Source organism: Oncorhynchus mykiss, chromosome 16 (assembly GCF_013265735.2).
Source record: "Oncorhynchus mykiss isolate Arlee chromosome 16, USDA_OmykA_1.1, whole genome shotgun sequence".
Taxonomy (NCBI): domain Eukaryota; kingdom Metazoa; phylum Chordata; class Actinopteri; order Salmoniformes; family Salmonidae; genus Oncorhynchus; species Oncorhynchus mykiss.
Window position 1 is genome coordinate 59,377,334 of NC_048580.1, and position 16,659 is coordinate 59,393,992.

General features: G+C 44.4%; 1 protein-coding gene across 3 annotated transcripts in view; it reads left to right on the forward strand.

Moving 5' to 3' along the window:
• Positions 1-817: 817 nt before the first annotated feature.
• ift122 (intraflagellar transport 122 homolog (Chlamydomonas)) overlaps positions 818-16,659 on the forward strand; it is a 31,755-nt gene continuing 15,913 nt past the window's right edge. For 2 of the 3 annotated variants that reach the window (NM_001374819.1, NM_001374821.1), the window contains 19 exon segments: positions 818-989; positions 1,348-1,414; positions 1,506-1,590; positions 1,684-1,762; positions 1,922-1,998; positions 2,116-2,182; positions 2,267-2,413; positions 3,204-3,279; positions 4,625-4,816; positions 5,325-5,463; positions 5,896-6,098; positions 8,799-8,936; positions 9,078-9,242; positions 9,431-9,628; positions 9,742-9,882; positions 10,103-10,156; positions 12,634-12,795; positions 14,013-14,179; positions 14,824-14,995. In NM_001374819.1, coding sequence (NP_001361748.1) covers positions 931-989; positions 1,348-1,414; positions 1,506-1,590; positions 1,684-1,762; positions 1,922-1,998; positions 2,116-2,182; positions 2,267-2,413; positions 3,204-3,279; positions 4,625-4,816; positions 5,325-5,463; positions 5,896-6,098; positions 8,799-8,936; positions 9,078-9,242; positions 9,431-9,628; positions 9,742-9,882; positions 10,103-10,156; positions 12,634-12,795; positions 14,013-14,179; positions 14,824-14,995 — 2,388 coding nt within the window. In that variant the 5' untranslated portion in view covers positions 818-930. 3 annotated transcript variants of the gene reach the window in all.

The window sequence follows — 16,659 nt, forward strand, 5'->3', positions numbered from 1 at the left end:
TCACTCTGAAATGCACTTAACCCCTAGCCCTGACAGTAAGATACAGACATACTTCAGTGATGTTTACATGCAACAAGACTTGAGAATGAGAGCATATGATGGATTGGACCCAGCTTGTTTTCTAACCGTCATATCTGAACCAGGAACAGCCATAGCGTCTGCCTCTCCATCAGGATTAGTGTGTGTCAGTGATGGTGTTCTCTGTGTTGAGGTCATTGTTTTTTAGCCTGGTTGTGACCGTGTTGTTGGTGTCAGTAGGTTGAAACACAACTTTTATCAAAAGTGGACTGTCCCTCTCACAGCCTGTGATGGAGCTGACTGTCCCCTGTTGAGTTTCATGTGGCTGAGATCCTCATGCTCCAGTCCTCCCTCTCATCTTCAGTCATGATGTTGCTCTCTCAATCTATCTGGGGTTGAAGCTCTATACCTAGCTGCCACTAACAAAAATATGAATTAGAACAGTCAATCCACTGTCCATCATGTTATAGGGATTGGGAAAATAGGTGACTATTAACTAACTAGCTAACTTAACTAACTAGCTAAGTAATGCATTTGCAGAGGCTTGATCTGACAGCTGTGTTTTGTTTACATGCCTCATCATCACATGCTGTTCTAGAAAAATGTTGCATATTACTTAATGATCAAGTTTAATAAAGTTGTCGGGTGCTAGGCATTTCGGAGACATGACATCAACATCTTTGGATAAATTGTATCTGCCGTTGTGCTGTATGAAGTTCTGTGAACTACTTTGTGAGCGACTCTGCTTGACTCATGCGCAGAACACAGGAAGGAGGACAGGAAAGAGGGAAGGGAGTCTGCGCACAAGTAAGCAAGCAGGTCCTGCCATGTAAACGATCCTCGGCCCCACGAAAAGACAGCAACCTGTTGAACAACCTAACGTGTATCTGTTTAATTTGTTAAAAAGGCAAAATGAGGGCAGTTCCTACATGGATTGACAAAGTACATGATCGCGACAAAGTTGAGCAATGGTAATCTAGCCTTTGCATTTACAGTTTTATCAACAGGCCTGATGTTGCAGTTGGCAGTGTTGATAGCAACGGCGGTTACTATCTAAACTCCCGCAGTGGCTGGCTAGCTAGCTAGTTAGCCAACTGTAGCAAACTAGCTTTGTTTACTAAGATTTTCACTATCCATTTCATGCAATCTTAAAATAAATGATCTGTCTACTAACGAGTGATAACGTTGCTAGTTAGCTAGGTAATCTGTTTGCGTGGCTAAGCACAGCTAGAACATTAATGCTAACTAGCAGAGCAGCTACCTATGGCTTAATAGCATAATTGAAACAGGTTTTCAGCATATTGTGATTGCAGTACATTTTCTCCCTAGTATCTACGACCTTGCCTTCAAACCAGATGGCAGCCAGCTTATTGTGGCAGCTGGGAATCGTGTTTTGGTGAGTTTGGGGATGATGATGATGATGCCATTGGTTTTCGAATCATAGCTAAGTTGCATATATTGCTAAGTATTGCATATTGTCTTTCCAGGTGTATGACACATCAGATGGAACTCTCATTCAGCCTCTGAAAGGACACAAGGACACAGTGTACTGTGTTGCCTACGCCAAAGATGGTACTTAGTACAGTATACTCTTAACACACCAATCTGGATGTTCCCAATTAACAAACACAAGTCTGTTGGGTCTCACATTGTGCTTCTCTGTAGGGAAACGGTTTGCCTCAGGTTCTGCTGACAAAAGCATCATCATCTGGACATCTAAACTGGAGGGTATTTTGAAATATACGTGAGTGATCATTATTACCACAGAATTAGGAATTAGAATAATTTAATAGGATCTCTATGATTATTACACACATTACAACATTATCAGTAGCATTATGTTCTGTTGAGGTCACTCCTGGCTCACTCACTATGCAGATTTTGTTTGTATGTTGCTCCTCAGACATAATGACTCCATCCAGTGTGTTGCCTACAACCCAGTCAGCCACCAGCTGGCCTCCTGCTCCTCTGGGGACTTTGGTGAGTGGTACACTGGGATTGTCCTGTCCTCTACACCTCTACAGGGAAGGGGTTAAAGGGGTGTTGAAGACATGCAGTCATAAGAGCAGCATCTGTATAATTTGTTTCTCTCTCTAGGTCTGTGGTCCCCAGAACAGAAATCTGTATCCAAGCACAAAGTCAACAGCAAGATAACATGTTGTGGGTGGGTATTGAGAAATTGCTGCTCTCCTTTTTGTTTGGATAGCCTCTCTTATGGTCAGTATTGTCATAATTATTTTGACCGCAGGTGGACCAACGACGGTCAGTACCTGGCCCTGGGCATGATGAACGGGGTGGTGAGCATCAGGAATAAGAACGGAGAGGAGAAGGTGAAAATAGAGCGACCAGGAGGATCCTCCTCTCCTATCTGGTCCATCGCATGGAACCCCTCCAAGTGAGTCACTCACCTCTCATGTGGGCTTTTTGCTGTGTAAAACATTTTAAACCTGTGTGTGCAATGTCTTGGAGAGTAAAGGTTTATTGCTTTTGAAATCAACAATAATACATTTTTTTCTGAGTGATATTTCTCTGGATTTAGTCTTTTTAAGCTGCCAGTTCACAATGTGAAACAAGCATGGTAGTGAAAATCAGAGAATGACAGTGTATGGCCTGTAGACAGCCAGCAAGTGTCAGTGTTTGACCAGGCAGGCTCTGACAGGGACTGGTGGAAGTGGATGCCCTTCTGTGAGGGAGAGGACGACGAGGCGGTGGATGTGGACAGCAGCATGCCAGAGCCCCTGTGCCTGCTCATTGACACCGCCTACAGCCAGAGCTGCAGTAGCAGGGTAGAGGTCCTGGGGCTAGGCAGGCAGCTGGAGAGAGAGAGGCAGGTAGGAAGAGGAGCAGAGACGGACAGGCCTGAAGGAGAGGAGGAGGAGCCCATGCTGCAGGGAGGGTTCTCTGATCCAGACCACTTCAGCCAGCTCAGGTAGGGAAGGCAGAGAGGGAGGACAGAGAAATTGAGAAAGGTAACATAAAAGCTCAGGGAAATACTTCGGTTAGGTCTAGATTTATATGTTTGGAGGCAACACAATGATATAGGACACTTACTTTTACCATACCAGTGAGATGTAGGGTTTAATGTACCTTTTGGGTGAATAAGATTTGAAATCTTTCTAAATCCAGTTTAATTGTCAGAATGTTAAAGTGGAAAATATAAACTCATGTTGGAGTGTCTCTCTTAGGGATGAGCACAATGACATCCTGGCTGTGGCAGACTGGGGGCAGAAGCTATCCTTCTACCAGCTCAGTGGAAAACAGGTGTGTGTCTGCAAAACGCATGTCCGTGAACCATCTCCCCAACATTTACTTCAGGCGTCTGGAATTTAATAAATGTTTTTGCCTTCTTCCGGCCCATCTGGATAGTGGGAACATGTTAGATAAACATTTTGGGTTTGTTTCCACAGCAAATGAATAAATAGTCTACATGTCTAACATAAAATAAAACATAAAATATACTAAAAATGCAATGGTGAAAGATATTGAAAAGAGCAACTTTGCTTAATAGAAACTACTGTGTAGCACATCGGTGTGTAGGACACAAAGTTGTTACATACAGATCAAGTAAGTAGCGCTTCATGAGTCTTGACTTGTATGAGCCGAAACAGCTCATGGGAGCAGGAGCATGAGCCAAGTACACAGGACGTTAGTATATCGCAACCCCCAATCTATCTCATGCTGAGTGCCAAGCAAGGATGGATTAGGTCCCATTTTTACAGTCTTTGATATGACTCGGCCCGAGGATCCAACTCTCAATCTTCCAATCGCAGGACGGACACTCTAACCACTGAATTGGTGACAGATCAAGAGGCCTAGGTTATGACCACGGGTTTAGGTTGCGCTCCCAGATGGGCACCGGTGATTGGTCAACGAAACCCCAATGGCCTCGGTGCTATCACTCATCCACGATAACACATAAACCACTTAAGGAGGCCACTGTCTGAGACCTTTAAGCCCTGTATTTTCTGTTGCAATTAGCCTGTCAGGGACTATTGAAACCGTAACACTGCACTGGAAATGATCCTGTTTGGCCATTTAATAATGATTCCGTCACTACTCCTCCCCCATATCCCCCTGGGTAATATTGTAATTACAGACAAATATGCACTGTTTCATTACCCTGCCATGGAACCTTAGTCTCATGTGTTGTCACTGGGCTGTTTATCAGTGTAAGTGAACATGCTGTTTTGATTACCGTGCTATGAGTAGTCTGTAATGAAAAAAGAGAGGTTGTCCAAAAGGGTTTTATTTCAGGGTAAAAGAATGGACTGTCAGGCGGTTATTTTTCAGCGTGAGGAGAAACAGATGCACAGAGTCAGGGAATTGATATGACGTTGCGCAAAAGGACTTCAAGTGCCAGCACAATAGAGCCTATTTAGAAGCAAGAAAGTGTGTATGTGTTTTTCCATCTCTTTGGTCAGGCGCTTAAGGGGATGGGCTAAGGACTGTAGGCTTTCCCGATATAGTGCACAACCCTGTGGCTCTGGTAAAAAATAGGCCATTCCCCAAGTCAGGGGAAATCCTTTGCCTAGACAAGCATAGCCCAGTTAAAGGTCAATAAATGTGAAGTAGACTTTATTTCAATATCTGTTCCTCTCTCTCTCAGATTGGGAAGGACAGAACTCTGACCTATGACCCCTGCTGTGTCAGCTACTTCTCCAAGGGGGAGTACATTGTGATGGGTGGCTCGGACAAGCAGGCCTCCCTCTACACCAAAGATGGGGTGCGGCTCGGCACCATCGGGGAGCAGAGCTCCTGGGTGTGGACCTGTAGAGTCAAACCTGACTCCAACTATGTGGTGTGTCTCTTTTCGTCACGTGTGTGTACATTTGAGTAAATGTCTGAGAGTGTTACGTGTGTGTGTCTAAAGTGAACTGTATTGGAACGCTATCATTTTAAATAGTGCTGATATGATGCTGAGACGTGTTGTGAAGAACGAAGAGCTGAAATGATAAAATGCTACTGACAGCGCTACAGATGTCATCTGTCAGATCAAGTGTTGATGCAACCTCATATCACTTTGGGACACATTTAGAGATGAGTTATTTTTAACTAATTTTGTGGAGAAAGCATCTGTGATCACCCATAGAGAACATGGAAGTAATATCACTATATCTTTCTTTTGGATTGTATTAATACTAACAACTCATATGGGAGGGCATAAGGTGCTACCTTGCTGACATCTCCACATTGTCTCAGACAGGGCTCTAACAAAAAGAAGGAACACCCTGTCTCTCTGTCTTTTCATGAAAGTGTTAATGGGAACCACTGCTACATTGAACTCTCATTTCCTCTCCTCTGTTTAGGTGTTGGGCTGCCAGGATGGGACCATAGCCTTCTTCCAGCTCATCTTCAGCACGGTGCACGGCCTGTACAAGGATCGCTATGCCTACAGAGACAGCATGACAGATGTCATCGTCCAGCACCTCATCACTGAACAGAAAGGTGGATTCATTTAGACTAGGGCTCCCCAACCCTGTTCCTGGAGAGCTACCCTCCTGTAGGTTATCTCTTCAACCCCAGTTGTAACTAACCTGATTGTGCTTATCAACCAGCTAATTATTAAAATCAGGTAGCGCTCCAGGAACAAGGTTGGATAGCTCTGATTTAGACAGTACACAGTGTTGTACTTCTCTTATTATAATTCAGAAAAGGCCTGTTTGTTTTATTAAAATTCAAATCTGTAGCACGTTGCGTGACCTTTTACCTCTTCAGGGTTAGCAGATTTGATGGAACTGGATGGGTGTAAGCAATACGGTGGTCCATTGGAAGGCTATGTAGAGTCACACCATCTGGTCTATTCAGGACTATTGGGGACTGGGATTATATGCCCTGTTCTAACTGTGCCTCCTACGTTTGTGCTTTCTTCATGCCCAGTGAGGATCAAGTGCAGAGAGCTTGTGAAGAAGATAGCTATCTACAGGAACCGCCTGGCCATCCAGCTGCCTGAGAAGATCCTCATCTACGAGCTGTACTCTGACGACTCCTCAGACATGCACTACCGCATCAAGGAGAAGATCTGCAGAAAGTTTGAGTGCAACCTGCTCGTGGTCTGCTCCCAGCACATCATCCTGTGTCAGGTGAGACTTCTTTCTACCCAATCCCAAAATCATACCCTATCACCTACTTCCCCCAGACACACATCTAAACTACAGTGTTAGTTGTGTCATATTATTTGCTCACATTAATGTCTGTATTTAGACTAAATACTTTGATTAATAACTGTTGTCCCGGGATTTGCTTTTGGCTTGAGGCTTTTCTCAAACACTCCGTTATAAGCATGTCCCTAAAGTGCCATACCAACACAAACTATTTGGCCTGACTCCGTAACACTGGCCTGCAGAGACATCGTCTCATGTGAATTATACTAATGCATCTGTGACAGATTGCGAAAGACCCTGCCGAGAGACATTAGCATGCTGTTATCATATTTGAAACCCAGTGAATTAGCGGTTAGCGCTGCGTCGCTACTCCAAAACACCCTAGAGAGAGAGGCCAGAGATGGATGGTTAGAGCCAGTGGTCGTCCAGATGTTTCTTCCTATCCTTCTTATAGGCTCCAGCTGTATCTGTGCTCCTTTAGGGCAGGGGTGGCAACAGGCAGCCCGTGGGCAAAAAACAGCCCGCAATAGTTTTTTTTATTGGGACCCCCAAAGTTTTTGGTAAAAAAATAAATATCAATTTCTTTTTTTCTTTGAAGGTTTTTTATTTATTTTTGTTGTTAAAAAAGACTGTACAATTACCATGGAAATCTGTTCCCAAGTATTTCCACAAATAAAAAAAGAGACATTATGTGATTATGTCTCAATGTAATCCAATAGAACCTCTGTATGGGCTTAGTTGTGGTCAATTTCCAGTGTACAAATTATTATAATTATTTCCCGGCCCCCGACCATCCGCTCTGATAAAAATCGGCCCGCGGCTGAATCTAGCTGCCTATCCCAGCTTAAGGGCGTAGGCTTCCTATTTCACAACAATGCATCCTTCTCTCATGCTGCCCTCGTTAAACTGACTATCCTATCGATCCTTGACTTTGGCGATGTCATTTACAAAGTAGCCTCCAACACTCTACTCAGAAAATTTGATGCAGTTTATCACAGTGTCATCTGTTTTGTCACCAAAGCCTCATATACTACCCACCACTGTGACCTGTATGCTCTCGTTGGCTGGCCCTCACTTCATATTTGTCGCCAAACCCACTGGCTCCAGGTCATCTATAAGTCTTTGTTGGGTTAAGCTCCGCCTTATCTCAGCTCACGGGTCACCATAGCAACACCCACCCGTAGCACGTGCTCCAACAGGTATATTTCACTGGTCACCCCCAAATTACTCCTTTGGCTGCCTTTCCTTCTAGTTCTCTGCTGCCAATGACTGGAAAGAATAGCAAAAATCACTGAAGCTGGAGACTCGTATCTCCCTCACTAACTTTACAGATCATTGCATCTGTACACAGCCCATCTGTAAATAGCCCACCCAACTACCTCATCCCCATATTATTATTTCTTTTTTTGCTCCTTTGCACCCCAGTATTTCTACTTACACGTTAATTTTCTGCACATCTATCACTCCAGTGTTTAACTGCTTAATGTTCATTATTTCGCCAATATGGACTATTTATTGCCTTACCTCCCTAATCTTACTTAATTTGCACACACTGTATATATAGTTTTCTATTGTGTTATAGACTGTACATTTGTTTATTTCATGTGTAACTCTGTGTTGTTTATGTCGCACTGCTTTGCTTTATCTTGGCCAGGTTGCAGTTGGAAATGAGAACTTGTTCTCAACTGGCCTATCTGGTTAAATAAAGGTGACATAAAAAAATAGAGACTCTGTCACTTAGTCTCTTTTCCTCAGCAATCAGAAAGCCTAAATGAGGCGGGGAGGAGTGAGAGGTTACCAACACAGCACTGTGGAACCTGGCTGGATGTCTCTGGTGGTTTCCTCTCTGGTTTGTGTCTCTGTGGTTTGACAGAGAGGAGGAGGGGAGGGGGAGCAGTCCGGAGTTAACTCTGTGTATTATTTTCCCCTAAATCTGTGTGTGTGTGACAGAAGTGCTTTAAATCTGCCTCTAATAGCCCTGCTACAGCTTCACCAACTGAGGCTGATGGTTTCTCTGTTAAGACTGTCTAACCTCTGACCGGGCTGTGGTTGTCTGTGTCAAATCAAATCAGACTTTATCTTCACAGAGAATTGAATGAGAATGAAAAATATGGATAGAAAGATTAGAAGGATATATTAAGAGCAAGTGTAAACTATTAAAAGTAGACAAAATAGTAGTGATGAATGAATTACAGTAGTGGCCAGATAATGCATAAAATATACTAAATAGATATGCCTGTTTTTGATGCTCCGGTGTTTTAACATGGTGGTATTCTTACTTTGTCTGGCTATCTAAACTCCTTACTCTGGCCTAAAGATATGCCACGCCCACAGACGTTAGTTTCTTCTCTACAATGAGTCTGGATCTAAGTACCTCCCCAATGATTTCTAGAACGCAAACACATTCTAGACGTTCTGATTAGTCCCAGAAACCGATGAGTTGGGTCAGATCCAGAACACATATGGGTAAAGCAGGGTTTTGAAAATTCGTAAATGCCTTTGATACTCTGATTGGTTAGAAATTATCGCTGATGACTTTGTTTTGTACAACACCCCTCATATTGACATCACCACAAATTACTTCAATGATGGCAGAATGAAGTATCTCAGAATGAAGTACAGTATGTAGCGAGTTGTCAGGCAAATTGTCACTGTCTCCTCTCTGACCCTCCTCTTCAGGAGAAGAGGCTGCAGTGTCTGTCCTTCACCAGTATCAAGGAGAAGGAGTGGCTTATGGAGTCTCTGATTCGCTACATCAAAGTGATTGGTGGCCCACCGGGCAGAGAGGGCCTACTGGTGGGGCTGAAGAATGGAGCTGTGAGTATGACTGACAGACAGACATACAGTACACACATACTCTTAGCTAACTTACTTGTATTTATCCAGGTTAGTCTTATTGAGATGCTATTTCCTGTGCCTCAATTCAATCAAATCCTATGGTATTAATTTTCTCTTCAGATCCTAAAGATCTTTGTTGACAACCCATTTGCCATCACACTGCTGAAGCAGTCTACGTCTGTGCGTTGTCTGGACATGAGTACATCCCGCAGCAAGCTGGCTGTGGTGGACGAACACAACACCTGCCTGGTTTACGACATCCACACCAAGGAGCTGCTCTTCCAGGTCAGAGGTTAGGGGTCACGAGTTATTAAGGCCAAGGTCGAGGTGGCTTCAAATTAAAATGAGGGTTCACAGGTTATGTTTGTGGGGGTAAAGTGTAACACCCATCTCCCTTGCTGTCCCACTCCTTTCCTTCGCCTCTGTTTCCCCTGACTTCCCTCTCTCTGTGATCTTCCTTCCCTACTTCCCAGGAGCCCAATGCTAACAGCGTAGCCTGGAACACCCAGTGTGAGGACATGCTGTGTTTCTCAGGCAGTGGCTACCTCAACATCAAGGCCAGTAACTTCCCAGTGCATCAGCAGAAGCTGCAGGGCTTCGTGGTGGGCTACAACGGCTCCAAGATCTTCTGCCTGCACGTGTACTCCATGTCTGCCGTGGAGGTGCCTCAGGTGGGCTGGAAGACTAATACTTGAAGAACTGAGCTTTATTTTTCTTCTGTTTAGTTGTGTTTCTAATTATATGTTGAATTGACTGGTTCCCTCTTCCTTTCCCTTCTCCCTAGTCGGCTCCCATGTACCAGTATCTGGAGAGGAGGATGTTCAAGGAGGCCTATCAGATCGCCTGCCTGGGTGTGACTGACAGTGACTGGAGGGATCTGGCCACGGAAGCACTGGAGGGGCTCGACTTTGACACCTCTAAGAAGGTCAGACACACACACACACACACTTTTTCAACCAGGAACCACTGCAATGCTAGTGTCCATCACTAGATGGTGCAGCCTGAAGCTATTGGTATGTTGAACCTCTCTCATCCTAGTTTGACTAGTGTGATAGAATAGCTGAAGGATGTGGTCTGAGTGGATTCTCTGGGTACTGTAAGAGTTCCACTCATTCTGTTTACACGTGTGTCTCTCCCTCTCTCAGGCATTCATCAGAGTACGAGACCTGCGCTACCTGGAGCTCATCAACAGCATTGAGGTACAATATGGCACAGACACACTCCCCTCACATGAATAATGAATTAGTCTGAATTGTATGAATCCAAGATCAGAGTTTGTGGCTGTAGAAAACAGAACGGACCACATAGCTTTAATCAGGATGGATTTACTGGCTGACCAGAGCTGCCCATGACATCATCAAAGCAGTAGCGGTGCATGGGTAAAAAGCTAAGCCAGAAACAAATGCCATATTACAACATATCTGTTGTGATTATTGCGTTGTTTGCTCTATAACCTGTTAGTTCATATGCCTTGCGACCGTGATATATAGACCTAAGGCCGAGACAATAAGAAGACAGTGGCAAAATAAATTCAATCACACCTTTATTTCATCACAAAACCAGAGAGCAACCTCTGTCTGGTGAAGTCCACAAAGCATAATGAATGCATGTAACCAATAGTTACATGTTCTACAGCATGGTCAAGAAAGTACATGTTTCCTACATTTTCGGACTACTAAACAACCATTGATTTAGAACCGTGGAGAGTTAGTACAAGTCAACATCATCTAATCACCTATGCTTAGTCTAATACAGTGACAATTAAAAAATACCAAAAAACATTTATGGTGTGGCTCTCCCTGGTTCTGATTTGTGTGTGTGTGTGCGTTTGTGCAAGTTAAAAAAATATGTTGACTCACCCTACTTGCAGAGAAACGCCAATGAATGCCATCCTCCTCTCTTTCATGTTGACGAAACAGTCTATGTACTGTCATACAGTACACACTTTTATATCATTTTTATTTACCTGGCTAAAATGCTTGCTGGCTAGCCTAACTTCCTTTCATGGACAACGTTAGCTAGTTAACATTAGCCTTCTACATCTAGTTACATATTGAACATCCATCCTCTCAGGCCAGGGGCACAATGCAGTTTATGGTTGGATCAGAATCCCCATTATAATCATTGGCCAGTATGGGGATTTAACTAAAACCACATGTCCAAATCCCTGTCTCCACCCATGGCTAATTTAGGAAAGGGCCAAGTTTAGCTAGCTAGCCACCGGAGGACAACAACATAACGAGATGCAACATTTCAAGTTGTTTCTATCGATGATGTATTTCTCTGTGATAGGAGTGAAGCCAAATCTAAACTGGCTTCTCTTTTCTTTGGTGTGCCAGGGACCATTCACAGTTGAGCTCACTCAGTGATTGGTCGCTGGCTTCCCTTGCATTCAACGCTATGGTGCTGCAACAATGTCATACTCTTTATGACCAGATATCTGGCCTACACATACGGAGACAGAGGAGCGCTGTTTCGCTCACTCGGATATTCAGCCTCTTGTGAATTTAAGGAAAATTCTGAAAACACAGAGAGATGAAAAATAAATGATTTAATGACTTTTTTCTTAGTACATTTTTTGGCACCATGAATACACGCCACTGCATCAAGGTGAGACAGAGGAAGGGAATTGTTGGAATTGTTTCCCTGATTAAAGGCCCAGTGGAGTCTAAAACGGAATTTCCTGTGTTTTATATATTTCCACACTATGAGGTTGGAGTAATACTGTGAAATTGTGAAAAATATGATAATGCACATTTAGTCTAAGAGCTATTTGAAAAGACCACCTGTAATTTCAGCCTGTTTTGGTGGGATGGAGTTTTGGCCTGCCTGGTAACATCACCAAGCGGTAAATTAGTTAATAGACCAATAACAGCTAGTTTTCTGTTTTCCCCTCCCCACTCAGACCACTCCCAGACAGTCCCAGCAAAATTCTTGCTTGAGAAATTGCTCTTTGCTAAGAAGCTATTTTGATTGAAAACAATCACAGTAAGGTTCTTAATTGTCACCTAGCAATGAGTTAATATTGAGTTCAAAAAGGGCTGCTTTGGACTTTCAGTTATTTTTGTGTGTTGAGTGTAGACATGGAAACAATGGATCATTGAATTCCACGAAACAGCCTTTGTGTCTGTGTGTGCATACTGTATGAAATAAACTGAGTGTACAAAACATTAAGAACACCTGCTCTTTCCATGACATAGACGGACCAGGTGAATCCAGGGAAAGCTAGGATCCCTTATTGATCTTAAATCCATTTCAAACAGTAGATGAAGGATTTTTAAGCCTTGAGACAATTGAGACATGGATTGTGTTTGTGTGCCATTCAGAGGGTGAATGGGCAAGACAAAATATTTAAGTGCCTTTGAACGGGGTATGGTAGTAGGTGCCAGGCGCCCCGGTTTGTGTTAAGAACTGCAGCGCTGCTGGGTTTATCATGTTCAACAGTTTCCCGTGTCAAGAATGGTCCACCACCTAAAGGACATCCAGCCGACTTGACACAACTGTGGTAAGCATTGGAGTCAACATGGGCCTGCAACTCAATATTAGGAAGGTGTTCTTAATGTTTTGTAAACTCGGTGTACGTGAGACTATGGACTGATAGTGGAGTATCAGGGTGAAACTGACTCCACTTTGTTAGCTCATGTCTTTCTCTGTGTCCATGCCGATGGATTGGCAGGAGAGGAAGAAGAGAGGTGAGAGCGACACTGAGCTGTTCCTTGCGGATGTCTATGCCTACCAGGGGAAATTCCACGAGGCTGCCAGGCTCTACAAGAGGACTGGCTTGGACTCCAGAGCTCTCAGCATGTACACGGACCTGCGCATGTTTGAGTACGCTAAGGTGAGTACAAGTACTCGCACACTCGCATAACCTCAAGTATGGCTAAAGGTGAGTGTTAGACATTGGACATTCACAGACCTTCGATGAATGTTTGAATGTGCCTATACTGTACACCCACACACTAATGCACGTTGCACACAGGCTCTACATACAAAATGTTCAAACATGTGAGACCCACACACACACACACACACACACACACACACACACACACACACACACACACACACACACACACACAGACGTTCAAACTACGGGAGCATGTAGAGGTGATCCCAGCATGTGTTTTCACTCACTGTGTACTTATGCCAAATAGAGGACCTGTACATTGGCAGACCTCCTCCACATTTTTCATCTTCCCATACATCGCTAGATGTCTCGCTATATATCATCCCGGCAATACACACTCGCACACCATTTACATTTTTTCAATAAATACATATTTTTAAGGAAACATTTTTTTGCCATGGGGCATAGGGAAAGATGTGCAGGTTTATTTGCTAATATCATAATATTTTACCATGAGGCTCTGAAAAATGATTGCTATTTTAGAAGTAATTTCCTGCTATTCTGCACGTTTTTTTTGCAGTTTTAAAGCTAATTTCCTGTAATTCTATAAATACATTTCATGGCTTATGATGTGTTCTTATGCTATCTGGGGGACCCAACCTCCACTCCCCCCCCCAAAATAAATAAATCATCTAAGCTTGGTGGCATCCCGCCTTGCAGGGCTGTGGGTGTGTATGCTATTCCAATGACAGACAGACAGACAGACAGACAGACAGACAGACAGACAGACAGACAGACAGACAGACAGAGACACACACACACACACACACACACACAGAGAGAGTAGCATTACACGCTTCCAAGTGTCAGTTGTTGAATGGGAATTCTTTGATGAAGGGGTCAATTGAAGTTGAGACAATCTCGTGTTTAGTGTGTTTGTGTGTGGAGTGGTCACTGTGTGTGTGTTCACAGTAGCAGATGACACAGGCCTAATTCCTTTCCCCTGTGTGTGTGTGTGTGCGTTTTTTGTGGCTGCTGTATATTTGTGTGGCCATCTGTTCCTCGAGGCCATTTATTTTAGCGCTGGAGGACACCAGCGGGAGAATCCTGGCCCTGTTTATGTGACTCCATGTCCCCCCTCTCCAGGCCCTGACCCAGATGGGCCTGTCTGTCTCACCCACCCTCCCTCTCTTCCTGTCCCTCTGTAGGAGTTTGTGGGCGCGGCAGACCCTAAAAACACTCGCATGCTGATGTCCAAGCAGGCCGACTGGGCTAAGAACAGCAAGGAGCCGCGGGCCGCTGCTCAGATGTACCTGACTGCAGGAGAACACCTCAAAGCCATCGACATCATAGGAGAACACGGCTGGGTCGACATGTGGGTAGCACACACATACACACATACATACATACATACATACATACAGTGGGGCAAAAAAGGATTTAGTCAGCCACCAATACTTATTTTCCACCATAATTTGCAAATATATTCATTAAAAATCCTACAATGTGATTTTCTGGAGAAAAAAAATCTCATTTTGTCTGTCATAGTTGAAGTGTACCTATGATGAAAATTACAGGCCTCTCTCATCTTTTTAAGTGGGAGAACTTGCACAATTGGTGGCTGACTAAATTATTTTTTGCCCCACTGTACATACATACATACCCACACAGCTCTTGGTTCTCCTCTCTTTGTCCCTCCTGTGAGTCATGGTGTCATGTGAAAGCGTGGTGGGTGTGTGATTGGGAAGCAGGCAGATACATAAGGCTGGTCCTGTGGTCCTATCAGGGCTCCCCACGGGCTCCCTCTCTGACCCAGTGTCTGCTGCTTGTCAATCACACCCCCACTCTGGCCCAGACCACCTAGGCTAAGGCAGGCCCAGCATAACAAATACAGGGAAAGACTGGTTGGCCCCGTTAAGCTTTATCAGGCTCGACAGCTTCCCATACTACACACATTAACACACACACACACACCCTCCCACTCCATCTGATCTCATCTCTCCTCAACTCCCCTATCAGGCTGATTGACATAGCCCGTAAGTTGGATAAGGCGGAGCGCGAACCACTGGCTAAGTGTGCGGCCTACTTCCAGAAGCTGAAGCACCATGGTTATGCCTCTGAGACCTACTCCAAGATGGGAGACCTGCAGGCCCTGGTGCATCTGCACGTGGAGGCACGACACTGGGATGAGGTCAGTCAGAACCATTCACATTTCACTTATGGTCCTTACACCTGTTGGACACAGCTACAGTATTGTATCTTACTTGGCTCATCAGAAAGTATACCTCATACATCAAATTAGTGGATTCGGCTATTTCAGCCACACCCGTTACTGACAGGGGTATAAAATCTAGCACACAGCCGTGCAATCTCCATAGGCAGTAGAATGGCCCGTACTGAAGAGCTCAGTGACATTCAATGTGGCACTGTCATAGAATGCCAGCCAGTCAGTTTGTCAAATTTAAAATGTCTGCCCTGCTAGAGCTGCCCTGGTCAACTGTAAGTGCTGTTATTGTAAAGTGGAAACGTCTAGGAGCAACAATGGCCACAAAACCTCACAGAATGGGACCGCTGAAGTGCGTAGTGTGGAAAAATCATCTGTCCTTGGTTGCAACACTCACTACCAAGTTCCAAACTGCCTCCGGAGGCAACTATTCGTCGGGAGCTTCATGACATGGGTTTCCTTGGCCGAGCAGCCACACACAAGCCTAAGATCACCATGCGCAATCCCAAGCGTCGGCTGGAGTGGTGTAAAGCTTGTTGCCTTTGGACTCTGGAGCAGTGGAAACGCGTTCTCTGGAGTGAGGAATCACCCTTCACCATCTGGCAGTCCGACGGACTAATCTGGGTTTGGCGGATGATAGGAGAATGCTACCTGCCCGACTGCATAGTGCCAACTCTAAAGTTTGGTGGATTAATTATGGTCTGGGGCTGTTTCTCATGGTTCGGGCCAGGCCCCTTAGTTCCAGTGAAGGGAAATCTTAACACTACAGCATACAATGACATTCTAGACAATTCTGTGCTTCCAACTTTGTGGCAACAGTTTGGGGAAGGCCCTTTCCTGTTTCACCATGACAATGCCCCCATGCACAATGCAAGGTCCATACAGGAAAGGTTTGTCAAAATCCGTTTGTAACACCTTGACTGGCCTGCATAGAGCCCTGACCTCAACCCCATCGAACATCTTTGGGATGAGCCAGGCCTAATCGCCCAACATCATTGCCTGACCTCACTAATGCTCTTGTGGCTGAATGGAAGCAGGTCCCCGCAGCAATGTTCCAACATCTAGTGGAAAGCCTTCCCAGAAGAGTGGAGGCTGTTGTAGCCGCAAAGAGGGGACCAACTCCATATTAATGCCCAGGATTTTGGAATGACGATACTTTTAGCCATTTAGTGTAGGTCTAACCCAGAACAAAGAAAATTACACTGCAAATTTACTGGAACAATACAAACTGAAACCATGTTCTATAAAACCAGAGCAAAGCTGCCAGCCAAGCTAGAGATTTCCTCTAAAGCTCTGCCTAGGATGACTAGAATGTGAGAAGCACCCAGCGGTCCAAAGCACTAAAGAGCCTTAGCTAAGAACTTGTTTCTGTTTTGACTCAACTGCCCCATCAGAGCAGCGCATACCACAGACCCAGCTAGCAGATTTGGTTATTTGGAAGTTGTGGGAACTTACGTTTTTGGTTTCCCATTAGTTCTGGGAACAAAGCCATAAATATTTTAAACATTCTGAGAATGGAAGTGAACATTTTGCCTGTTCAGGGAATGCAAATTTTTAGGTTGCAGGGAGGTTCTGGGAATATTTTATTATTGTTCTAAAAACTGAAATGATAGGTTATTTGAAGGTAATTA